This window comes from Gouania willdenowi, chromosome 4 (assembly GCF_900634775.1).
Source record: "Gouania willdenowi chromosome 4, fGouWil2.1, whole genome shotgun sequence".
NCBI classification, from domain to species: domain Eukaryota; kingdom Metazoa; phylum Chordata; class Actinopteri; order Blenniiformes; family Gobiesocidae; genus Gouania; species Gouania willdenowi.
In genome coordinates, this window is record NC_041047.1 from 25,969,854 (window position 1) to 25,996,918 (window position 27,065).

General features: G+C 39.8%; 1 protein-coding gene across 3 annotated transcripts; it reads right to left on the reverse strand.

Moving 5' to 3' along the window:
* Positions 1–1,072: 1,072 nt before the first annotated feature.
* arhgap45b (Rho GTPase activating protein 45b) lies at positions 1,073–26,434 on the reverse strand. 3 transcript variants are annotated; one of them, XM_028444970.1, is made up of 24 exons: positions 25,974–26,434; positions 24,596–24,842; positions 22,509–22,691; positions 15,873–16,013; positions 15,613–15,697; positions 14,683–14,755; positions 12,791–12,860; positions 12,305–12,427; positions 12,157–12,218; positions 11,739–11,849; positions 11,558–11,638; positions 10,262–10,429; positions 10,054–10,191; positions 9,777–9,973; positions 8,116–8,225; positions 7,903–7,989; positions 7,732–7,833; positions 6,332–6,492; positions 6,029–6,217; positions 5,806–5,943; positions 4,282–4,544; positions 3,977–4,208; positions 2,712–2,808; positions 1,073–1,856 (listed from the first exon to the last, which is right to left on the reverse strand). In XM_028444970.1, exons 1-24 carry the CDS (start codon positions 26,256–26,258, stop codon positions 1,420–1,422), a joined length of 3,780 nt encoding a protein of 1,259 aa, XP_028300771.1. In that variant the 5' UTR covers positions 26,259–26,434; the 3' UTR covers positions 1,073–1,419. The 3 variants fall into 3 exon arrangements, with proteins under 3 accessions (XP_028300771.1, XP_028300770.1, XP_028300772.1); XM_028444969.1 differs by having other exon boundaries at positions 12,305–12,433; XM_028444971.1 differs by having other exon boundaries at positions 12,305–12,433; positions 25,817–26,112.
* Positions 26,435–27,065: the final 631 nt, after the last annotated feature.

Sequence of the window (27,065 nt, forward strand, 5' to 3'; positions counted from 1 at the left end):
GTATATATGTGAAAACTCACTCAAACTCTGGTCGTCTATAAAATGTGGGTCTCTGTTCACCTCAAGTGAAGCATGGTGCGGTCTTTAATCATGTGAAAAAGCAAACCTGGACCAAATATAGGACTTTACATTGAAGCGCAATTGTGACGAGCAACTCCATCAGTGACGGCACACAGCAATCACAACACACACACAACCCATGATCCAGCAGGCAGCACACACACAAATATTCATTTTCAGACCTGCTTTGTCAGCACACAAACATTTCCTCACTCCCTCCCGTATTACTATTTATTTCACTTCTCTCTTCCTCATAATGTTCATAGTCAGCGATGGCTGCACACCTGACTGTTCTATGTTTCACCTGCTCATACATTCACATCTTCACACATTATACATTCTTGTTAAGTTACCGACGTCATGACACCTCTGAGCGCCGACAGGTGGGAGACGGAGCGGCATCAGCTGTGTTTATGTAGCACATAGCGCAGGTTGTGGGATCATGTGATTATGGATTATTTTTGAATTATTGACATTTCTGCAGGGTTTGTTTTAGGATTTCCTTTGGAAAACATAAGAGGGACCAAATATCAAAAGTGACTGTGCGACTGCCGGTGACTGGGAAGTCGCACAGAGCAGACACACAGTCGTCACAGCAACGAGCACGCAGACACACCCAGTGCTTCTCTGTTCTGCAGCAACACGAACATTTCCACACTTGATGTTTATGGGTCATTTTTCATCATTAATTACGTTTCTGGGGGATTTCCTTCAGAAAGTTTGGCAAATCAAATGTGTGAAAGCAGACCGGACCAAATTAAAATCCAACAACGTTGCAGATTCACCGCCTGAACCGCACCGAGTCCACCTGACAGTGTGAAAACACCCAAAGATTCAAAATAAGATGCTGCAAAAATGATTCAACATTGAAATTTGCACAACTACCAGTTTAACTTTCTTTCCACTGCTGCAAAGAAAATAAAATGTAACCGTTAACTTGGGCTTTTAGTTTTTTCAAGCTTCATATATGTAACACAATGTAACATAAAAAAATAAGACGCTGCAATAAATATTGAGAGATAAGTCTTTAATTTGTAAAAAAAATGTTGAGTAAAAAGCAACTGCACATTCAGGGACAATGTACATTATATTAAAACAGCAACAAAAATAATTTCAAACAAACTGACATTTTCTCCACAGTCGAAGCTTGTGAAATGACAAAAATAAAGTACATAAGGTTAGGTTATGGTTTAGAAAAGCATTGCAGCTGCAAACACACACACCTGTTAAAAACTTTAGAAAAATATATTTGGACATTGATAAACAGCCACGAGCATTCAGGATTTCTTTGGATTATTTAAAAGATATTAACTTGTCTCTTAAAAACTTAAGGTTAATTAATAATTAATTAGAATCCTTTCAGACAAACTCAGGCTGAGAGTCTCTATTCCTCGTCAGTGGAAGCTTCTTCCCACCCAGTGGCACCACAGGGTGTCCTGCTAGAGTCACTCCTGGAGATTGAGGAAGAGGAAGGTTATTGCTGGACTGGTTCATGTTGAGCTGAGCCAGAGACGCACTCAGAGCCTTCGTCGCGTCATCATGTGGGGGCTCGTCCCCAGGCAGAGGTGGGGGCGGGGCCACCTGCTCCGTGTCCTGCTCTCCATCCTGATCCCCGTCCTGCTCAGGGTCTGTGTACGTCATGGACTGACTGGAGAGGTCCAGACTGTCTCTGTTGCTCAGCTGCTCGTCGTCAGTGCTCATCCTGCTGTCCTGTTTTACTAGAACGTTCTTCTGGCTCTGCTCACTAACCTCAGAGTCAGATTCATGGAACAGCTCATTGGAGCCTAAAGAGCTGCCTGAAAGCACACAATAGGGGAGAATGGACATTTCATAAAGAAAGTACAGGCTGGAGTTATTTTTTTTAAAGATGATAATAGAATAGATTATATCTTTGTTATTGCAACAAGTACAATAAGATTTAAAAGTACCACCCAGTGCCAACACAATTATACAAACACAATAAATAAACATACTTTCAATATTGCACTACTGCCCCTCAGGTGTGTTTATTTAAGTTGAGTGGTAACCGCTAGCAAATGTTTTACTAAAAATGTTTGGAGCTTTTTGTTGTGAAAAAGGTTCAAAACAATTTTTTTCTACAAAACATCACATTTACTACCATTAAGTGATAATCATTAGCATCCTATTAGACAATCAGGAAGCATTAGTCAGATTTATATCACTGCTAACACACCATGAAATGACAGAGCACGGAAACAAGACACAAGTTGGTTACATTACATCAACAAAGTGTTTTCCAGGCAAAAACTCAGAGTTTGACCAAGAAAAACTGAATAATGTTGAGGAAAATCAACAAAGCTGACTTACTTTTCCCAGAAGAACTACAGCTATAGAAAAGCACAGATAATCCACCAGGCAATACTACCAGGGATAAGGTTTAAAATGAATTCTGCTGAAGGACAGTGACCAAATGTCATGTTGGTCTTGAAGACAAAGGATGCACCAAATATTCACTATATTAATTCAGGTTTTTCATCTGTATTCACTGCATATTTATTACTGATTAAACCAAGACTTTATTTCGTTTCTCACATAGAACATTTGCTGTGTAGTGTGTAGTTAGTGGTTACTATAAAGGAACAGCTGGTGATAGGTTTATGTTAGAGTAGTAATGCTAAAGTCTGCCTTACCACATCCATCATCCATTGGCTGGTTCTGCCCTTCTTCTTTCCCTCCCTCGTCTTCTCCATCAGCCGAGCTCTCGTTCCTCTCATCTGGGACATGTTCCTGTGGCACGAAAAATAAATAATTTATTAGAGAAAAGGGTTTTTTGGGTGTTCCCCACTTTGAACAAAGGTGAACTTTCAAGCCCCACCTGCGCTCAATGCCCTCCAAATAATGCTGACAAATAAAATGTTTTAAAATTTTATGAATTAGCGGAACAAGTAAAAATTAACTGATCACCTGCATGAAAAAGAAACGCAAATGTCTGGTAGTGAAAAATACAGGAAATAAAGAAACATTGTTTGTAATCTGTGACAAAAAGCTTAAAATTAACAAAAAAGGGAATTGAGTGCACATAAAATAAACAAACATTTCAGGCTTCTCATTATTAATTTTTTGTGTGTATAGGTGTTTTGTGTAGTGTTATTGATCTCACAAAGACATTTGGTACGACATTGAAAAGTTTGTCATGCCCCACCTGTCATAACTCTATTCCCCAACAGGGGGCGCACCACACTTTGAGAAGCACTGCATTAGAGTAAAAAGGGTTTTGGTCAACATTCGTATATTTGAAGAATTTGCATCAAAACAACGCTTAAAGCAGCTTTAATCCTGTTTATGTTCTTTCCATTAGCAATTAGACTAAGTGTCAAACTGATGGCCCGGGGGCCAAATCCGGCCTTTTGGAGCATCCAATTTGGCCCGCAGGAAACAGCTAAAATGACAGAAAACATGAATCATTGTGTAAATAAAACTCAATATTTATAGAGGCTCACGGTTTCACCGGTGCTTATATCAGAAAATTTCAGTCATTTTTAATGTTAAACACTCAAAATTCTTACAAAATCCTTCAATTTTCCTCAAATCAAGGCATAATACTTCACTTTATTAAATAGAAATTGGTCACAAATTAAAGTAAATTTAAAGTAAATACCCTGTTGGGACTGATATCTATCACCTATTGCTTGGATATTGTCAGTTTCTTACATATTTTTCATTTTATGTATACGTGGAAGTGCAAACTAGGGAATAATAATGTGGATATAACTAATTTTCCAGCATAAAATTTGTGGCCCACTTGAGATCAAACTGCTCCGTATTTTGCCCCTAACTAAAATTAGTTAGACACCCCTGAATTGGACGCTAGGAGCAAAGTGTGTTCCAGTGCCTTGAACTAAGCCCAGTTGTTGATTGAATCCCTAACACTGTTGCTTGCTCAGTACAGTCTTACCTCCTGATTACACGTAGAAACGGAGTGGGAAGTTCTACTGGAGCTTCTGGACTGGAGGATGGATGGATAGAAGACTATGAGAGCCTCCACAACACGTGCCTGATGTGGGTAATCAACCAGAGAGGAGAGGGATATGGTGGCTCCTGTTGGGCGAGGGCGCATCAAGGAGGGCCCGAACACAATGCCGAGGTTACTGGGGCTCATTTTGTTATCCTCCTCCAGCTCCGCAATCCTATAAAAAGGGAAATGCTGACTCAGCACCTGGAGCTGTTCTCTCCTTCAGTGCAACTCGCCTGATCACTAACCTTCGAAGGTGGCGGATGATGTAGCGAATCGTGGCAATGTTGGCCTTAGGAAGTCCTTTCAGAAGCTCTCTCAGACTGTCCACCAGGACCAGGATGGCAGGTTCGGTGTTTGGGCCTCGGTCCACCAACTCTGGGCCCCTGCCCACAGAAGGGTTGGCCCTGCTGTGCACAGCCTCCTCTCCATCACCCTCACTCTGTAGACTCTCTTTGGCCAAACCCATAAGCCTGTTGTACAGTCGGAAAGGCATGATGGGCTCTGGCAGCTGGAGGTAAAGCAAGCACAGAGAAACCATGTCTCACAAAAGATGAACAACAAACATTGGACAGTTTGGCATTAAATTTGACAAAGTAAAGTAAAAATGAGGTTAAGTTGAGCAGATATATAAGTGGTATATGTAGATGTGATGTTCCACATGGATCTATAATAGGCCCATTGACTGTTGGTCTTAAAATTGTGCTATTCATTTTTGCAAGTATGTTTTTAGCCTAAAACTCTGTAGTCATCCACTGTCAATATTACTAAGAATGACTTATTAGGAGGGCAAACACCGTATTTTCCAGGCTATTCAACGCACCACTGTATTGGCCGCATTCCAATAATTTAGCAATTTTCCAAGAAAAAAAAAAAACCTTATCGCCTCAGCAGCGATCACGTCGAGTCCAGACTGAGTCAGAGTCCGGACACGATCGCTTCTGAACAATCGTAATGTGGTTATTTGGCAACTTTATGCTGTTTATTGTTTATTTCTATCATAAACCAGCTGATTTTTACTTTATCCCAAGTGTTTCAGCGCTCTCTCTCTGTGTGTGTGTCAGTTACGTCAGCTGTCAGCCTCAGTCCTGTGTGTGATCGCCCCTGATACACCAACACAGTGATTTGACAACTTGCTGTTTATTATTAACTACTATTAAAAACTGGCTGAGATATTACATTTTAAACCTTAATGTACTTTTTATTCGCTCTTCCCACTGTAAATGCATATGAGCTTTTACATATGAGCATTTTATTACAGGTATTTGATTTTTATCTAACCAATCAGCAATCTTAATTATATATATATATATATATATATATATATATATATATATATATATTCAACAGATTTATGACTTCTGCAGTCACTCGCTACCACGAAACTTCCCTCCACGATTGGATGCCATCCTGCACATGGACCACGACGCTTGCGTCCTGAGTTATTAAAGCTGTGAACACCATTTTCCCCACATTATCTGAAGCTGGTTTCTGAACGTTCACTTCACCGTGATGTTCAGTGGCTGTTGGGGTGACTATATTAATATTCTGCCTCCCGACAGCCACTGACACTGGACACGTGTGCGATTGGCTGAAAAATTCACACAAAGCGCACCTCCACATTGGCCACACCCTCAACTTTAAAAGAAAAAAATAGCATCCTATATACGCCAGTTGGATTGTCAAAGTAATGCAGAGAGTGCATCCGTTGAGCGACACCATTTTTGTATTGAGGTGTAACTCCTCCTTTTCTCCACACCAGTGATGCGTACCTGTCTCAGATAAAGCTTCAGGACGTTGCTGATGTCATGTGGAGAACACTGAGACAACTCCACCAGCTCCTTGCCATTTTCAAAGGCCTGACACAGTTTCTCCACTCGAGTCTTCACCCCGTTCACCCTGTAGATGCCCTTAGAGGAGCAGATGAGAGAATGGTGAATTACACTGCTAAAGGAGTCGTGAACAGTGTTAAAACGTTGGAATATGTTCCCTCACCTTCATCTTCAGAGCCCGTTTATCAATCTCAGAGATGCACTTGGTGATGATGAAGGGGATGCCGTCACTAGCAGAGCTGGCTACCTGAGAGAAGTCCCTGCCAAACAGCTGCAGGCGACCCTGGAGCTTCTTATGGCCACACTGGATGGTCAGAGTCTCCAGACAGCGTTTGTGACAGGACAGGAAACACTGAGAGCAACCACAGTCCATGTCAGGCACGGTCATAGTTACACTTTCTCAACACAATGTGTGTGTATGTGTTTGACAGCGGTAACACACACAGATCAAAGACAAACAACTCACCTCTTCACACTCGGCTCCCTGGAAGTAGACGTAACTGTCACACTCGCGGCACTTGGCAGGAGTCCGTAGTTTCCTCATTCTGTGCGTCTGGGCAGCTTTGGACAGGCCAACGTTCCGGAAAGGCCTTGTGGACACCACATCTGGATCCATGCCATTAATATCTGCAGCACAGAGAAACTACCTTTGATATCTGATAAACCATGGATGTCAAGCAAGATACACAACATACGGCTCCATTTATTCCTAAATGAGTCAGATTTGAACATCTTTGTCTGCAGTTATTTGATGAGATTGCTATAGTCAATGAACGTCTCACTGTACAACCAATACATCTTCTTACTTGTGGTGCAAAGCATAAACATATAATCAGAATTCCTTTATTAATCCCAGGGGGAAATTGCTTTTGTTACAGCCACAGAAAAAAAAAAAAAAAAAAAAAAAAAAAAAAAAGAAATCACAAATAAAATAATAAAAACGTTAAAGGCAAAAGAAAGAATAAACAATAAATAAGTGCATAATTAAGTAAGACTGTTAAAAATAGGGATCAGAAACACACATTACAGTAGTAATAAAATAAAGTAAGATAGATAATACTAATACAAATATATACCAATATGATTCAGATATTTACAAAAATAATAAAAATATAATTTATATATGTACAACAATCGAACTGTGAGATTATAGTGATGCATTGTACAGTTTGATCGCCACAGGCATAATAGCAACAAATTCCTAGAACTCTGCAAGACAGAGTGAAAGTCATACATGCTCCAATTCATTCTAAGATGGTCCAAATTTGGCCCCCGGAATTTGACACATCCAACACTATAGGTCAGGCATGGCCAACTGGCGGCCCGGGGGCTACATGTGGCCCTCAGTCTATTTTTTTGTGGCCTCCAAAGCAAATCCCCAAAAATTGTAATTCAATAAGATGGAAGGAATATAAAACCCAACATAATACACAAAATATCTCCCAAAACGCAAAAAAAATCCAGCAGTACACAAAAAGGCAAACTGGCACAGCAACCATTAAAACAAACAAAATTATAACAAAAACACAAAACATTAACGCATTACAAAATATCTCCAAAAACACACAAACTGTAAACAAAATGACAGGAAAATACAGAAAACGGCAACAAAAATACAGAAAGTGACCCCAAAAATACAAACTGACAGGAAAATACACAAAATTACAAGAACACAAAAAATAACAAAAAACACAATCGGTAAGAACTGAAAACCATAAACCAAAAAAATAAAGACAAACCTACACCCCGTTATAATGCTCAATGGTCATTATTCTGAATGCTGACATGACAATCACATTTTGTGGCCCCCACTGTGATAGCGTTGCCCATCCCTGCTGCTAGTTATTAGCAAGTTATTACTCTTACTTGGGGTTTCAAACGTGGCCACATTCCCGTCTTTCTCATCTGCGTCCTCATTGGACGACACTGTTCCAATCGATGATGTTCGAGGAATTTTACTGATGTCACCTGAAGGAGAAAAAGAATGTTTTGGTCCCGTTTCTCACATGATGTTTTGGCGTTTTTGACCACACTAACCTGTGCTGGTCGTGGGAGAATCCAGTCCTCCATCTCCTCCAACACTGTCATCACTCACTATGGAGCTCCATGACTTATGACCCTGCTCTGAACACAAGGATAAGAGCAGTCAACGGCACATTTGATATTTTTTATTCCACTTGAATTATAAAAAAACTAAATATTTTTTTACATTAATGCAAAAAGGTGATTCCCACAGTGACAGCTACTTACTTTTGCGGTTAGCCTCTGAGTCTGTGGTGTCCACAATGACGGCAGGACTGTCCGTTTGACTCGTGTGTGAGTCAGTGTTGAAACTGTCATTTCTGGGTCTGTGACCACATCTGCAACGATTTGTCAGGATAGTGTCGTGAATACATTTTGTTCATGCAAATTCATCAAATAGTCATATTTGAAATTAAAAACATCCTTTGACCTCATCTGGCCACGTGTTGTGGGCTTGGTGAGACAGAATTACAAGCCATTCTAGTCTTTATGCGAGAAAAGTACTTTAAATGAAATGTCAAGAAATTATAACTATTGTTTTTTTCCTTCATGATTTCTGTTGAGAAGCTTAAGCTCTGGAAATAGTACGGATGCACTGAAGTGAAAATTTGTGGCTGAAGCCAAAACTGAATACAATTTTTTATTGTACATAAATAGCCAATAATACATCTTTAGACATGTTTTTTAAAGAAAATAAATGTTTACTGAATATTATGACATTTTCAAATATTCCAGTAGCCTGTGCTTTTCAAAAAAAGCACAACAAAGTTTATCATTTATATTAACCCATCAAACAAAACAAAACATAAATTCCCAAAAAAATAAGTGCATTAAAATAGTTTTGCTGTAATATACATCCCTTTAGCCTCATTCAGAGGAACAGAGTTGAAAAAGTTCTGCTTCCACCCTCCCATTTTGTTAAAAGTCAGCTTTAAACAGGCGAATTGGATTTTGTTCACGTTGGCAGGTGACGTCACTTAACACGCCTCCTAGAATGTGAGCTCCTCCCTCTCCAACTACCTTACCGCTAAAACAAACACTGCTGTTTAATATAGAATATATATTATACATTATTCCCATACATGTAAATGCAAACTGCACTACTGCCGATCGTGTTGAGAGTCACTGCTTGGAGCCACGGACCCATTGTTTACACACATCAGCTGTTAACACTCCGTGCTCATGCTACATCTACCTATGCAGCGACACCCGACATCGCTTGTGAACTGAGGAGGAAACGATGGGGATGTTTACGGATTTATGGCTCACAGTGCTAACAACGGGCTCGGTTGTGGTGGAATTGGACGGCTTCCAACTTTTACGCGGTGACTGAGAGCGGTAAGGAGAGAGTCTGGCTGTGTTTGTGTGTGGAAAGGAGGAGCTGCTGCTGCTCTGAATCTGCAGCAACGCGCACACACTTTTCTGACTCAAAATCACTGCACGTTGTTTGATTGTGTCATTGCCTCACACGCTACTATTCGGCCTTGCTTGTAACTCACTCCACTGAAGGCCGAATGTGGCTTTTTTGCAATATGCGGCCGAATATATTTGGTGGACGAATATATTCAGTGCATCCCTAGGAAATAGTGTATCAAAGCTGTTTGTAGTATTGTATCATGTAAAGCACATTGAGTTGCCTTGTGTATGAAATGCGCTATACAAATAAATTTGCCCTGCCTATTGTGAGCTCATTTGGGATTACCTGCACTACTTGTATATATGTTAATATACATCTTTTATATTTATTATTGTACCGTTTCTGGTTTGTTTTTGTGTTTTTTTTTTCCACAACATCCCCCAAGTCACATTCCTTGTATCGTTTAAACTCCACTTGGCAAATACAAACTATTCTGAGCACACACACACGTATGAGTGAGCAAAGCTCTTACTGAGAGGTGGAGCTGGTGGGGGAGTAGGCCTCAAACGTGTAGTGGACGTTTGGCTGAGCTGGCAGCTGCAGGTCACGCACATGTGCAGCATACTGCTGGCCAGGGTCGTACAGTTTGCTGCTCTCACACAGAGTCTGGTAGTGCACAGGCAGGGCCACTGTGTGCATGTGCATCAGCTGGTAGAAGGAGATCGTCGCCTGGAGACGAGAAAATGTAATCAAGTTTTGTACTCTGCATCAGTGTGGTATCAGGATTGTGTGTGTGTGTGTGTTCTGACCGAGCGCAGCGTCTGATCGCTCTGCTTGACGATGTCCTGCAGCTGCCTCAGTACAGTGACCTTAGTGTGCTCCAGCTCCAGCTGCTGCGTGGTGGCATCTGCTATACACGTCCTGTACGTGGCCTCCGCCTCGTCCGCCTGTGTGTACACCAGCAAATACATTACATATCCTCACAAACGATGTTAAATGGGAGTTGAGGGTGCGGACCTTGTTGCGAGCCTCCTCTTCCAGCCGCTTCTTCCTCTCTAGAGACTTCACTGTGGATCCTCCACTCTCCTCCTCAGCTCGACAGGCTGCAGCTTTGGCCTTCTCCAAATCCTCACATCGGACCAGGAAAACATGCTTTGCTTTCCGCAGGTTTGTCTCACAGTCCATCTTCACCAGAAAATATAAACAAACACATTCAATCAAATCAAATATCTGAAGCTGACTTACAAATGAAACAGTGTAGCTGTACATTTTAAAGTACAAAGAGTGATTTATAAAAGTCTAAAACAGGATGTACCAAAAAATGGGTAAATTGAGAAAGCAGTTTATCTTTAGTTTATATTATATTTTGTAAAACTTTTTTGCATTGTGCATTGAGGGTAGGCTGCACGATTATTCAATATAAAATTGAAATTGGATTATTTATTGAGTTAGATTTTGAAAAAGTCAAAATCGGAAAATCAATTTTTCCATTTATGAGTGTAATACTAAATGAGTCTCTCTCTTCAGGCCGTCTTTGGGCAGTGATCCTCCAGGCCACCGTAGTAATTAGCGCTACCCAAGCGATTTGTAAAATAATTCTATGTGGTGGCATTCCACATTGTTAAGGACATGGTCCCTTTACAAACTGTTGAAACAACAGGTTTCAAACATGTTTAAAGTGATAGAAACCCGCAACAGCGTCTTCGTTTTAAATGTACATTTTAATGTCGATTTTTTTTCCTAATGCAAGTTTCTTTTTTGAAAAATCTTTAAAAATTTGCTTGGGCAGGTTGTTATTTTATCAATCCCACAGGGGATTTAACATTCTTTGTTAAAGCTTTGTAGTTGCACTTTATTCCAAATACAGAAATTAGTTTTCAATTTTTGAAATAAAAAAAAAAATACTTGAAATAATTTAATCCAGTGCTTTTTTTTTTAAAAGGGTAAAAAAAAAAAAAAAAAATCAAAAATCCAGTTTTTAAAGTTAAAAAAAAAAAAAAAATCAGGATTTTGTTTAGAGCTAAAATCATGCAGCCTTAATTGAGGGAAATAATATTTGACATTTGTTTAAAAGCCCACAGACATAAAAAGATCATCTATAGCTTAAGTTGGATTCTGAAAGTCAGGCTTATGTTTGGTCCCGACTTGTTTATTTTTTTAACAACTTTTAATGCCTCTTTCTGGAATTCAGCCACCTAGGTTTAGTCATCTTCCTAATCTTTAACCCTAATTAAATATTTTTGCCTCCTCTCACATAGTCAAATATACTTTTAGGGCGTAACCACAAAAGAAGAATGAATATGGAATCCATACCAGTTTCCTCTTAGCTCGGATCCATTGCTCTTTGATCTCCTTCCGCCTCTTCTCATGCTGATGTTTACGCTGCATCAGGGGCTAGAAACACAAACATATACGTTTAGCAGGAAGTGCAAACATACTGCAACTACTCCACAGCACTGTTGCATTGGGCGTGTGTGGTGCAGACTAACCACACCTGAATAAAGGTCTGGTTGTGCAGGGTGGAATTGGCCTGCTGCAACCCCAAACTCTGTTCCTGGTCCTGCTCCAGGGCCAGAGAATAGATGGAGAAGAGCGGCATGTGTGGCTGCAGGAAAAGAACAAAACTTGTAATTTGGAACAAAAAAGTCATTTTTCTTTTGTGCTACACACGACATCAGGGGGTGCATCAAATAGGATAACATGGATTTCTGAGTTACTTGCACTGAATGTGTAAATGTACGTTAAAAGCTAAAAACACATTATTCACAAGGCAAATTCAATCAGGATGTGTAATTGTTGGACAGAATTGGAGTCACGAAAAAAAAAGTTGGATTGTGCAACAGCTTAAATAATGTAAAGCTCAGACATGTATTCACTCTATAGATAACTTACTGGTGATGAGCTGGACTTACATGTGTTATGTTGTGTTTGCAGGACTGGTATAACCTCTGCAGGCCTTTGGAAAACTCCGTCTCTGAAAAAACACAGGATGACTAAGGAAAACCTCTAATGCAGAGTTTAAGGTCTTATCTTCTGAATCTTATTGTCCATTACTCATACCCAGTGATAGTCTCTTTTCCACATAGCTGATCAGGTCCTTCATGTACTTGGAAATGGTTTTAGCGTAAAGCAAAGCAGAGTCCACTCCTCCTTCACTGCGCTGAAGGATCACATCTACTTCAACTGTTCCTACACATCAACACAACACAACACGCGTTTAACTCTGAGAAAACAAACAATGCCGAACCATCGCCCACAGGATCCATTTTTTGTAATCATGACATCTCAAGGGAATGATTATAGTCAGAACTGTGAAATGTGCATTAACGATTGCTTATTCTGCTCTAATCAAGCACTATTTATTAATTTCTTGATAACAACATACAGGGACAGCTTGACAGAAGATGCCTTTGTCATATACATACACTTGTATATACGAGATCTTTCCAAATGTACATATGGGAAAAAAATAGATCTCATTAACAACAACAATAGACAGAAACAAGAAATTAGACAGTAAGCATAACAAAGACTTGCATTGCTTACCCATGTCCTGCAGGTCACTCCTGAGACCTTCTGTTCCATGACCTGTGGCAGTGTACAGGTTCTCCAACGACTACAAAAGACATGAAGCACATCATCAATCAGCTTTACTAAAATATGCCAAGAACACCAAGGCTTTTAATGTGAAAACACCAAGACGGTCATCAATGTAAGGGTGTAAGAAAAAAGTCGATTATCACGTCGATCCAAAAACTGTCCAATTTGATTCTTTTTAATCATGTTTAACAAATAATAATAATAATTGCGCTAACATCTGCATAGCATGTAAACGCCCGGTCACTAGGTGTCAGTGAACCACATCAGACCTTGTTAAACTTCCTCACTCCTCAATGCACTTTATTTTAATAAAAAATACTGGAAAAATGTTATATGACAGTTTGATATACATACCACTGGTTTTTAATATTGGTACTTGAATTACAGTTAGTTACCATTTACCTGTTCTCGCATGTTTAAAAAAATAATAATAAAGAAATAAATTGCATTTCATCTCATTTTGTACTTGTAAAGGTGAAATTTGTAATTATTGATATCATGATGTTAGGGTTCTTACAACTTAAGTCAAATTAAATTCAAGACTTCACGGTAAACACATTCGGGGGGGTAAAAAAGCCACATAAATGACATAGGGGCCCCCAGTTGAAAGCACATTCAACTAGAGGCCCCCAAAATACACACAAAAAAACACAAAATGACAGTAAAATACACACAAAAAAGGACTAAAATAATCAAAATCAATCAAAAAAAACAGATACAAAAAATAAAAACCATTAAAATCTTTATTGGACAGGCAATTTTGTTTAAATTTACATTTCCCCATGTTGTTAAAAGTTGCGACAACCATAACGTCCCACTGCAACCACGTCACTGTTTTGTAGTTGGCTCCGCTGTCGCGATTACGCGGTATTACGTTAAATTATATATTTTTAAAAAACTAATGTTACCATTTCTTTTGAAACGTGAGGTGTTAATTATAATCATAAAACCACACTTACTATGTGTTAAAATTTAAGACTTTCGAAACATTGATTTAAGATATTTTAATCACAATTAGGGCCTTATTTTTAGATTCATGAATTTAATGTCTTAAGACTTTTTAAGGATCAGCAGGAGCCCTGGATGTACATCCTATGGTTTAGTATCGGGATATATTGTGTCTTGACATGCAAATCGTGATCATATTGTATTGACAGATTCATGGCAGTGCACACCCCTAGTATATATACTGTAATAGACTTAAACTCAAGCTTGTGTAAAAAGGTGTCATTTTGACACACATACCCAATCAGCAAACACATGGCAGCAACTCAATGCTGTGTTTCAAATGTTTAAACTGAACATGAAAGGTAGTTTCACACAGAATCATGTTGAAGCCTAGACACAAATAACTCGGTACAAACGTGGAAGGCAATAAATACAGTGAGTGCAACATGTTGAACTTTACATTTTGGAGGACTGAGAATGTGGTCCGTTCTGATGCAGGGTCACAATAAGTCTAAACAGGACAGCATGCATTTATTCTAAATATTTATATTTAGCCTCTATTATTGTATTTTGGGTGTTCTGTGTTGCCTTCTGTTGTCTTTTTTTCTTGCACTTTATCTGAGCTGTAATAACAGTGGATTTCTCCACTGCAGGATTAATAAAGTTATTCTATTCTGCTTTGTATAGATGTTTATGCAATGGTGCAGAGGATCATCTTGATAAACATCAGCATCATCATGTCATCTCATTTCTAACTACAGTGTAATCAGAGGTATAGCATCACTAACCATTAAAGCTCCCGTCCAGTACGAGCAAGGTGTAAACAATAAAATAAAAGTGGCTGTTGGTTTGTTTGTGTGCCATATACTAATTAGAATGGTGTCACTCACTTTGCTCTTCTCTGTGGGCAGGAGAGAAAGCAACGTGCTGCTGTCCACTTCTCCCATCAGCAGCTCAGACACGCTGAGGGAAAACAGTGAGTGAGGGGATAAATACTTAGCGCTTTGTGACAAATGATGAGCAAACAAGTTGGTTTTCAAGGAACAAATGAAACATACATTAAAACAAATGACACTCAAAGCACACAGTGAGTGTCCTTTCAGTCCAGCATAAGGAAAGCTGTGTGCACGAAACATTCTTGAAGCCAAATAAAAACTCCATCCTACAACAATGGTAACATGTTGTGTTCTGTGCATTTGAGAGTTTGTTTTCAGACAAAACAAAACACGAGAAAAAGCGGAAACAGCATTTCAGGCAGATTTCAACCGTCTTTGTCAGCTCACTTCCTCACACACTCCTGACAATCTCCTTCATACTGAGCACACAGACACACACACAGGTGGAAATACTGAGTTAGGAACAAAAACTAATAAAAACTGGGGGGGATTCTCCTGAGTTTATTTTTGTGCTAATTCACGCAGGTAAAAAAAAAAAGAAAAGAAAAAAAAAAACACAAATGGTATGAAGCAATGTGATCTGTATTTACCACATTTGATGAACCTTTGGATTAATGTATACATTTCTATATCTCATTTAAAGATGAAGTATAATTTCTTAGTTCATCAAGCAGGTCGTCAACAACATGAAACTTCTGGTTTGTTGCCGAAAAAAACCCACTTCCTGTTTTCAGTTTTAACTCATTCCAGCGCGTCACCATCCCTGCTCTTCTCACTCATTTCCAACAGACCTTGCCATCGCACACTAACACACACACACGATTTCCTTATGCACAAATGTCCCCGTCTGTCTGACTTTGGGTGAACTTAAAGAGGTTGTAAAAGCCACTTGTGGAGCACGGGAGTGATGGCAGGGAGACTTACTTGCTGCTAAAAGCAACAGCGATGGTTTCAATTGCCTTCTCAAAGTCCTTCTTATCAGCTTCGTTGGGGGCCTCATAGTGGAACCCTGTAACGTCACACACGTGATTAGTTTGCAGAAACAAAAAAAAAAGCATGTTTATGTGAGTCATGTGTAATGTCAACAATCATACATAAAGAGTCAGTAAGTTGTTAGTAATCTAGTTGAGTCACATTTGTATTTTGACCTCAAACTATAACCAAACTGTTTCTGCATGACTGACCTTTGACCTTGGATATGAGTTTTCCGGCAGCGGTGAGGATCTCCACCGTGTTGAGCAGAGGATAAGTGTTGATGACCTGACGGAGAACACGCAGAACCTCCCCCAAGAACTCGTGGGCCAACGGACGCTGACTCTCCTGACCTGAGAGATGACGAGAGACAAGGTCATCTATTACAGCTTTTTGAAAAGCCTCACGTTTTGTCCTTTAATAACAATTATCCAAAATAAGCACATTTCCCTGCTACTTCATGCTATACAGTCAATATTGTATAACAGTGAATATTTACTAATTCGATACATTTCCAAAACAACTAAATTGCATCAATACAGCTTCCTTTCAGTGTGGTTTAGTTTACTACCATTTCCATTCACTGACGTAGGGAAATGGTGAAGGTCTTTAGGCGTAATATTACTTTTAATGTATAATAGTTAAAGCTGCTGGAGACAATCATTTTTTAATGAATAAAGACAATGTAAGCCTCATAGATGAAGAAATTGAAGATCATCTACTTACTGACTAATGCAAAATTCTGGAATTGCCGCTGGAAAGTCTGTTTTGCTCCCCACTATAAACTCTCTCTTATTGACATTTTCGTAAATGTTTGGCACCTTGCCATTTGGGATGTGGAGTCCCGTAAACGGATGCAAAGAAATGTTTTTACTTCCGTTTCTTTACCAGACAAGGAGGACAGTGATTCACTTGACACCATTACTGTTGTAGTTTGTTCCCGGTATTCCCAGTGATTTCACCTCATTCTGCAAGACATTCAATTTTAGCCAGATTCGGACTACGAACTAGCCACACACACACTACATAGAACCACACACACCAGCTATTGTTTTGCTACAACGTTCAGTCAATGAAAACACCAAGAAATATGTTGGGAAGTCACTTTGCCAGAGTTTTTGGAGGCAAACAATAAATCATCATAAGAATGACGATTGAATTGAATGCAGTCATTCACCTTGGCTCAGCTGCAGCACATGAAAAAGTTAGAAAACATTTGCATGATCCTGTTGGCTGTAATAACTGAATGGCATTGTGTGTGTGTAGTGTGTGTAGTACACTAGAGAATCTTTAATTCATTCCACTTCACTGTAATATTGAATTTTAGTTGATCACATGTGAGGTAACAAAGTCTGATGCTCTTTATAACCAAAAAGAGCAGTGTTGAAGTCTCTGTAGTTTGCAACACATAAAAGTGCACTGAATGTTAAAGGTGCAGTCCGCAACTCTCAGATTCCTCTCCCCCCTCCCTCCCTGCTGCTCTCTTGCCCCGCCTCCAAACTTTCCAAAGTCCCTCCCTAAGAAGAGCTAACAAGCTAATGTTAGTCAGACAGCAACATAGCAGTAATATAACATGCTCTGTTAAAAGCATATTACTGCAGCGCTTCTCTCTCTCTCTCTCTCTCAATGTGCACACAACTCAGCAGCAACTACACACTGTCACTTACAGCAGCTCACACGGAAGCTGCTGCGTGCACACAAACAACATGCACCACAGAGTTCTAGTGTAACAATTACAAATCAAACATAATGTAAATCAAGCAGCAGTAATTACCTTTCAAACAGAAAAATCGCTAATTCCATCTTCTACTCCTCTAGACCATGCACTGTAAAAAAGACGGCACTCCAGCTCCAGGAAAGGGGCGGGGCCTGTGAGCAACAGCTGTCACACAGTCCATCAAACAACCCTGGCTCTGATTGGTTCTTTTTGCTCGGTCGCGATGCATTCTGGCAATCTGCCAAAGGCTGCAGGAGCAGTAGGGGGCTCAATGAGCCTGTTTTTTTCACACAAACTACTAGTTTGATGTAAAGCTGTCCTTACATAGTAAGAGCTTTAGCAAATATGACAAAAAGTCACTTTTATAAGAGTTGCAGACTATCTTTAAGCATGACTAAATCCACTTTTCTCCCTGAGGATCACCAGATAACATTTAGCTGTTTAAGGAGGGCTAACACACACAACCAGGCAATGATATTTACTGACATCCATGTATTTAAACTAGGGATTTAACGATTAATCGTAAGGCAGTTAAAAATCGATTCATAGGTATCTCGGTTGATATCGATTTTTTGAAAATTGAATCGCAGTACTTTTTTTAACCAGCAGAGGGCGCTATCCACAAGTGTAGGCGGCGGGCGGAGTCTGCTAATACTTTCTTTCTGGCTGCCTTCTACTCTTAAATATGTTAATAAATGATTCATTACCCCTTTAGCACCGAAAGAATATCTGTAATATTACTTGAATATCTGTAAAAGTCACGTTTTTCTATTAGCTCTGTCTGCTAGCAAAGCTTCTCTTCTTCACTGCAAGATATCTGCATGCCAACCGACCACTGTATTACCAGCGCCCTCTGCTGGTCCAAACAAATATGACGTAAATCAGTGCAATCACGGTTTTTTTTTTTTTTTTTTTTTTAAAGTCCAATTGTTAAGGCACAAAATACATTTTCAGTTGCACTTTTAAAAAGAAAAACTATTATGCAGTTTTGCATTGTTTATTATAGAACCAGAATGTAAATTAATAGGCTTCACTTTCATTTGTATTATAACTATTTATTTCATTCAAGATTTATTTTTAGTTAAATTGCATTGTTTTGAATAGTTTATCAAGGAATTCTTTTGACAATGAAAAATAAAAGGAAAATACAGTATTTTCTAGTTTTTTTCCCCAAAAAAAAAAAAATTGTCTACAGTCCCATTTTGTAAAATAAATCGTGAGAGAATCATATCGTGAACCCAGTATCGTGAATCGAATCGTATCGGGAGTTGAGTGAATCATTACATCCCTAATTTAAACGTATAATACAGCACCAGGATGCATGCACACACACAGGATGTAGATTTTAGATCTTTGATGTAGAGAGAGTGTGTGTGTGTTCTATTAAACAATACAAGTACTGAGGTTTGTTTAGCTCAGGTAACATTTAACTTAAATGGACCCCAGTGTCTTGTCTTTAGCGTTTCTGTGCTAAAGGCCACAGATGACGGGTCACATGCTCTGAGTGCACACAGAGGTAATGGAATAAGATAAGTTGAGTCACACTGTAAAGTCACGACATCAGTATGATTTCCCATCAGTCTTTCTTCACAAATCTGCAACCTTCGTCTCCTCCCGTTTTGTGTCACAGAACAGTTAGAACAGGGTGACCTGAACAGGGCCTGTTCAGAAAGGATGTGGTTCTTTATTTTTGTAAAAAGGTTGAAACTCTATGTGGTGAGGCGTGCCCTTCATATTCAGGTTTATATGAACAGATTAGGATGATGTTTTAAATGACTGAACGACACCACGACGTGTCGCATTATTGTGATGTGAAAAATATGCAGAAGGAGCCAGTACGAATAAAACCTCTGACTCTCAGGTTATCTATCATGTTTAGAAATAACTCACCGTCAGGAAGAGAGCATGACAAGAAAGACACTAAACCAGGGGTGTAAAACTAATTTTAGTTCAGGGGCCAAATACAGAGCAGTTGGATCTCAAGTGGGCCACACAGTTTAGGCTGAACAACATTATTGTGCCCTTGTTTGCACTTCAACAAATGCGTAAAATATTAAATATGTAAAAAACAGAAAATATCTAATCAATAAGTGATAGATAGCAGCTCCAACAGGATCTTCTCTTTAAATTTCCTTATTTTGTGATCAATTTTTTCTTTAATTTGGATACATTTTGTGGAATAATTTGAGAAAAATCTCAGGATTTTGGAAAAATATAAATGTTTTTCAACAATGTGAGACTAAACATGACTGCCGTCGTGTGATATATGCATCAGGAAAACTGTCAGCCCTGCAAATATTGTGGAGCACCTTTGAATTTGTGTATTAGGCGGCATGAGATACAGTATACACACAACTGAATTATTTTGGAATTTAAAACCACAGAAAATGCTTAAAAACTGCAGATTAGATTGACCAGTGGGGGGTGTTGTTAGGAACAATTAGTTTAAATTTTAAAATAATGGTTGTTAAGGAAGTGGGCTGATAATCGGAGGGTCACCGGTTTGAATCTCACCCGGGCCATCACTATGGGATGTTGAGCAAGTCCCTTAACTCCATTCCAACTGCTCCCTGGCACCTGCAATTGGCAGCCTACTGCGACCCCTCAGGAAAAATGGGTAAAATGCAGAGAAGAATTTCACTATGGTGATGAATAAAGGTTACATTATTATTATGAATATAATGAAAAGAGGTTAAAAGTGACAATTATGGGTCAACATAGGTGGAAAAAGTGGTGGAAAGGGTTTATAAGTGCCAAAAATGTCTTGAACGTAGAAAAAATGCGCAGAAAAGGAATTGAAAAGTGATGTAGTTGTGGCAGAATTAGGAGTAAAAGGCATTAAAATGCACAAAAATATGGCAAGAAAATGTGATGAAAAAAGGTTAAAATATTACAAGTTTGGTGTAGTTGCAGAAAAAGGGCAAAAATAAGCTCAAATTGTTACTTAAAGGCCTCTTGTGACCCCCTTCCAGTGTATTGTGAACCCAAATGGGGTCCTGACCCCAAGTTTGAGAACCTCTGCTCTAAAGGGCCAGATTTGGCCCCCGAGCCTAGAGTTCAACACACGTGCACTGAACTATCTGAAATGAAATACGAAACATCGTCTGTTATTCAGGTGGACTGAGTGGCTGCCAGGCCCCTCCCTGCTCCTTTATGAGGACAGTGACACCGTTGGGCTCAGACGCTGCGTTATCTGCTGCTGCAATGAACAGAAAGACAACTTCCTGCTGGAAGGAACCATGTGGGCGACTGAGCACAACGGAAACGAAAGCCTTCATTTGGAGAGCAGAAGTCAGACTGAGATACTTTGTGAACTCAAGATGGCTCTCCTCCCATAACTGACTCCTCCCACTAGTACACAACTTATGAACCCTAATGTCTTCTATAGGTCAGCTCGGTCTAACAAATAAAAGCATTGGAACTACAACCACGCCACAGTAGCACAATCTACACAACCCATCAGTGTCCCCAACCACTAAAACAGAACATCATGTCCTATTCACACAAAGAGAACCCCACACCTAAAATAAAGAAGAAAAACTTTTATTGTTTGAAAGTTAACTTAAATAATTCTAAGGTTCAAGTTTGACTTGGAACTTTACAGTGTGATTCTTTAACCCACATGTGTCACACTCAGGGCCCGGGGGCCAAATCTGTCACTTTAAATCATCCAACTCGGCCGACAGGAAAAAGTAACAGAGACAGAAAAAATTAATTATTGCATAAATTAACCAAATATTTAAGTTGCAGCTATCTTTGTCCCTCCAAATACACACATTTAATAAAATAAATAATGTGACAATATTTACAGGGGCTTTTGTGCCTATATCGCACGACTGAGTCTTATTTTATTGTAATTGTGGAAATAACTCAAGATTTTCCTGAATTCCAAGCATTTTGCCACAGAACTCTTCTAAATTACAAAAAGAATTGGTCACAAAATCAAACATCTTTTAAGCGTTGATAATGCAGGGACTGATATCCGTCACTTATTGCTTGGCTATTGTGGGTACCTTTTAAACTGTATATCAGTTATATGTGGAAGTGAAAACTAGGGCACATTAGCATTAAAATTACACTATTTCTGACTAATGTGTGACCCACTTGAGCTCAAACTACTGCACTGTGTTTGGCCCCTGAGCAAAAATGACAGACACTCCTGCTCTAGCGCGACTAAGCATTAAAGGTCCTATATCATGCAAATCAACTTTTTTGAGCTTTTAACCTTGTAACAATATTATCAAAAACACCCCGAAAGTATTATTGGGCTTCCTTCCTGCAGCTCTGAGAAATCCTCAATAATCCTGCTCTCTGAGCTGCTTCTCTGCCCTCTTCACAATGAGTGGTTCAAATGCTAGCGACGTCACTAGCATTCTGAACTGTCCCCTCCAGGAAGTGCATGCTGCTGGTGCCACGCTTCCACGGTGAACACTGCAGTGTAGGGACCCAGGGAGCAGACATTGTATCACCTCTGACTTGATTTGACCTGTTTGTGACCAGATGTGACGCAAAGGTTGAGGTGATTGAATGATTATCACCTTGAATGCACTATTACTGTATTTAATAAAGATGAGGAGGAGAAGAAAGTGAATAAGTAGCTTAAAACTCTGGTGAGTGTTTGAAGCTGCTGCTGCTGCTGCTGGATGAACACAGTGCGGAGACTGACTCACATAATAGCCGCTTAAATATCCATGTGTTTTACTGCAATGTGCAGTTTTTTGGCTGAAAACAATAACAGTGTGTGAATAGCAAGAGAAATTTGCTTTGGTGATCACTGATCTGCCTCAGAGCGAGTCGTGCAGGAGCCGTGCAGGCAAATCAGTGTATAGACACGCCCACTCATGAATATGCATAAGCAGGCAGCAAACAGCCCGTTGGTCAGAAAGTCACTTTTCAGAGGTTAAAACTCTGAAAAACAGGCGAGTTTGGGAAAATAAACCTCAAATACTGTTTTTGGGGTTCTTAGAACAAATGGAAATGGGTGAAAATGATGTGGAACCTTTAATAAAGCAGTTGAAGACACAGGAAGTCCCATCATTCAGTCCAATATTTATCCAAACATCTGAGACCATCTCCATTTCTCATATAACTAGCATTCATAAGGCGTGACTGAATATCGTACATGTTTTACCTTCTACCAGAACGACATCCTTCAGTTTCTCCACAGCCTCGGCGAAGCGAGCCACGTCTCGTAGCAGAGCGGGAATGTCCTCCACCTCGATGGCCGTGCTGTCCGGCCCATCTGACGGAGTGGTCGGAGTTAAAGCTCCTTTACTCTGGCCTTTAGTGAACACCCACGACTGAAGTGGAAATCCTGGGAGAACAACAAGGAGATACTTCAAAACAAGGCCTTTAACAACCAGTGACGGGCATGTTACAGGTTTTTAATAAAAAAGGCTCCTTCCTTTCCTTTGGTTTCTCTCTTCTTGCCTGCTACACTTTGGACACATGTTGTGCAGTATAGGCCTAGATGTTAGGGAAAGCTTTTAGGAGGCCAAGACTTTCCATTTAAATGTTAAACATTCAAATTTACCATTGGTAAATAGAACATATCAATTCACTGGTTAGTTTAAAAATAGGCTTCAGTCTGACATGTTCAGTTATTGTTTTGCTAGTTTTCATTTATACATGAATAAATAACCCTTAAAGTAAAAAGCCTAAAGCTACTGTAGACTGTTTTTTCATGTTTCTAACAGCAGGTTTATCATGTTGCCCATCAGCACATGTTCAGCCTTATGTACTTGTGTATTTATAGTTATTAATGAATGTGTTGATGTCCTTTAAAAACATGTCTTTTCATTTTATTCAGTGGGCGTGAGCGTCTATTATAAGCAACCAACAGTTGTGGAAAACTAGTAGTAATAGAGTAACTCTCGTTGTGAATAGATTTATTTGGCTCATTTAACAGGTGAAAACATTTCATTTCACAACAAAGTTCCTAATCCAGCTTCAACTTTACGAATGGGCCGAGAACATTCCTTACCCATCAGTGATAAGCTGTGGCGCAAATCTTTAAGAACATCTAAATCCTAAATGGCCAAAACAGATAAATCACATTATAAAGCCCGACCGATTAATGGGGTTGATATTAGCTATCATGATTAATCGAAATCAGGAATCTTGGAAATTCTCTCTGTGTGCTTTTTGCATTATAAACTGGCACTTGATTATAAAATTACCCACTAGTTTAAAGTTTACAATTACGTTTTTGACTTTTTTGTACCAGGTTTACTGAGATTAGAGCAACTTTATTTTTTACATTGTATTTTGAGTTTGCCTTGTTTCATCAGTGACTTTACAGTCCTTTAGTTGACAGTTTAACTAATGTTCCTTATTTATTTTAATGGTGTTTTGTTTCTATGTCTCCAATAATATTTTGGTATTTTAAGATTTTGTGATCATGTACAGTAAATATTTTGTGTATATCACGGTTCTTATTTATTTCATATATTGACTTATATATCAGTTCCAGGCAGAAACATTGGTATTAGCATCGATCCGAAAACAATCCCATATGGGTCGGGCTGTAATAAATTAACAGTAGATTTCTGGGTACGTTAACACTAGATAGAGAAGATTCAGACTTGCCTGTTGACGCAACACAAAAAAAACCGAATGGGTAGACGTGATAAAAAACTACGAACAACAGGTTTACCGGGTTTCTCAAATGGGGGTGCATGTACCCCTAGGAGTACGCCATGGCACTACAGAGGGTACTTAAGAGAGTGGAAAATTAACAAAGTGTCACCCAGGCGTGAGGTGACAGAAAGCGGAAATTATAAAAACTATATAAATAAATCTATTCAGGAGCCACGAAATCAGTGTTTTTTAACCTTGGTATAGGGACCCAATGTGGGGTCGCTTTGAGTTTAAATGGGGTCGCATGAAGATTCTGAAAAATTAAAATTTATTTGAAACAATCTTAAACAAAGTATGGAAATATTTATATACTTTCACTTTGTGAAATGTAAATCTAGTTAAACTAAAATACAGTAAAACAAAAAAAAAAATCAATATCCGAGCTCAAACATGATCAAAAACTTATTCTAGGAGAAAAAAAAGGTCTTTAGGGTCACCAGAAATTCTTGATATCACAATGGGGTCACGATCCAAAAAAAGTAGGGGACCACTGCATTAAATATGGTTTCATTCACTTATTTCCTAATCGATCACAGACCAGCTCCAATAATCAAACACATTGATCAGCTGGTGTCAGACCTGCAGCGCTGGCGTGTCGGCTCAGTGCTGTGGGCCTCCTCAGCGTGCCCACAGGAGACGGACAGTCCACGCCCTGCGTCGCCGCCAGCCTGCCCTGCTGAACGCTAGGCGTGTTTGGGCAGGACAGGGAGGGGTCCCCCTGACCCCCACAGGGCAGAGTCAGGGTAGAGGAGGAGGAGGAGGAGGGTAGGGGTGGAGGCACGAGGTTGACTCCATCTTTTTTCGGCTGCTCCTGGAGAATAGAGAGCTGGGACAGAACAGAGAATAACAAACAGCACATTATGATTGGTGGTGTCAGGAGAAATATGCACAGACTTGTGACACAGCTGCACCGTTGGTAACACACATACACACAAAGACTTTCACAAGATCCTGTATGAGTTTTGCAACACTTCCTGACTTTAGGGTGGTGTCAGATGTGGTATACTGTGATTAAACCTACTGATGTAGGACAATGAAGCCCATCTGAAGCTCTAAAACACCACATAATGACTTCAACTGGGTTACCTTTTCAGCTCCTCGTACACGTGTCTAAATCTAGGCCCGTGGGCCAAATCTGGCCCAGCAGAGCCGCCTATTTGACCTTTACTCATGGTTCAGTTACAGTACATATCCAACTCAAGGCCCGCAGGCCAAGTTCAGCCCGCTTCATCATCTAGCATCGGCCCAATGGAAGATTTTGTTCAAAGTAGAAATTACAGCAAAAACAGCACTTTATGTAAATTACCATAGAAGTTGTAGATCAAATATGATGGGAGTGTTGCAATACTCCAATATTTAGTGAAAAACAGTTAAATTCTAGCAGATTTTACCACAGAGTTCTGGAAAATTTGTTGCAAAAGTCAAGGAATTTGTACCATTTGCTTAACATTCTGGATTTTATTTGGATTTGTGTTTTTTTTCTTTTCACAAAAACATGGATTTTTCTGGTCCGGCCCTGATATTAAAAGGAGTTTGACACCCCTGCGTTACAGATATCAGTCACTGAATGGTTCAAACTGTAGGAAATTTACTGAATTTGTGCTTTTTTTTTTTTTTTGACACGTGTTAAAGCCAGTGAACAATAATAATGAATATAGAAAATGTAAAGATGTTTTCCTGGTCCATAGATGTATTAGGCACAGACTGGCCCTTGGACTCTTACCCAGTGCCCTCTCACCACGGGTGTTGTTACAGACAGACCATGTTCTAGTGGACATTGCAGGTTCTCTCCACACCTACCCGTTTGAGCCACACAGCGTGCTTGTCGGGCGCGGCTCTCCTGGCTTTCTGACAGGCGGAGTGGAGGTTGTAGTTGTTTTTATTAAGTCTCAGCATGATGAGACTTAACTAAGACAGTGGTTATTAGATGTCATACAGCTGAGGAGGCTGTACTCACACACTGTGCTGTTGTGCTCGGTCTGCTCGGGCTCCCGGCTCTGCTCTTCTTGGAGATGGACGGAGTCTTAATGAGCTCCCGCTTCTTCCTGGAGAACATCTTCAGCGTCCCTCTGCCCTCCATGCTGACCGCCTTCAGTCGGACGTACAGACCCCCCACCCACCCCCCTGCTCTCCACTTGGGTGCCGCTCTGCTCTCCCTCACGGGGACGTCGGTGCTGCCATCCCTACAGACTCCTCGCGACCACTGACTGTCTGTCTTCCTCCTTCTGCGGTCTGCGCTCATCGAGCTGCGCGCGCTCACTGACTCACTGACACCTCGCGCTCAGCGGGAAAACACACACACACACACACACACATGAAAAACACACGGTTTACACACAATGACGCATTTTGTACTTTAAAGATTGATATTGTAGATTAAAAGTGATAGAAATGAACCTGCAGCGACACACACACACACACCTACTGCCTCCAACAGCGTCACACTCAGTAGTAATTATCCCATACTGACACACCTGTGGGTGTGTGTGTGTGTGTGTGTGTGTGTGTGTGTGTGTGTGTGTGTGTCCCTCACACACACACAATCAAATCTGAGCACGTGGTTCTACACTGGCGGGGAACGATATATGAAGTTCATGATATACGATACTGGTCTCACGATAACGATACCAGACGATACTTTTTTGGAAAGGAAACAAAAGACAAAAAGAAAAAAAAAAAGTTAGAAAAATAGCCATACTTTCATTTGAGTAATTCTGGGCATACTTAGACTTAGACACTAGAACACAGATTTAAGATATAGACATGTATTTTTTTATTTTTTATGTATCATAGACTCCGCCTCTATCCGTACGCAGCACCCCTCATTGGCCAGTTTAGGTGACGTGATAGGTGCACCACATGACTTAAAGTTCCATCATTTGAATTTTTACTCATATTAATTTTTAGCTACCCCGCTAACACTTTCATTTGAACCCTAACCCAGGAAATAACCCCAAAATGTTTCTTTTTTTTTCGTACATGTATTTTTTCAGATTGAATTTGCTGTGTTAATTATGTTAAAATGAAAAAAGTGGGATTCGACCCCTCA

What these genes read in the sequence shown, in the direction of transcription:
- arhgap45b (XM_028444969.1), bottom strand. Translation starts at nt 26,258, where the DNA reads ATGAGCGCAGACCGCAGAAGGAGGAAGACAGACAGTCAGTGGTCGCGA. An exon ending in ACAACCAGACCTTTATTCAG is followed by an intron (nt 11,639 to 11,738) that starts GTGTGGTTAGTC and finishes TTGTGTTTCTAG; the next exon opens with CCCCTGATGCAGCGTAAACA. An exon ending in ATCATCCGCCACCTTCGAAG is followed by an intron (nt 4,209 to 4,281) that starts GTTAGTGATCAG and finishes CCCTTTTTATAG; the next exon opens with GATTGCGGAGCTGGAGGAGG.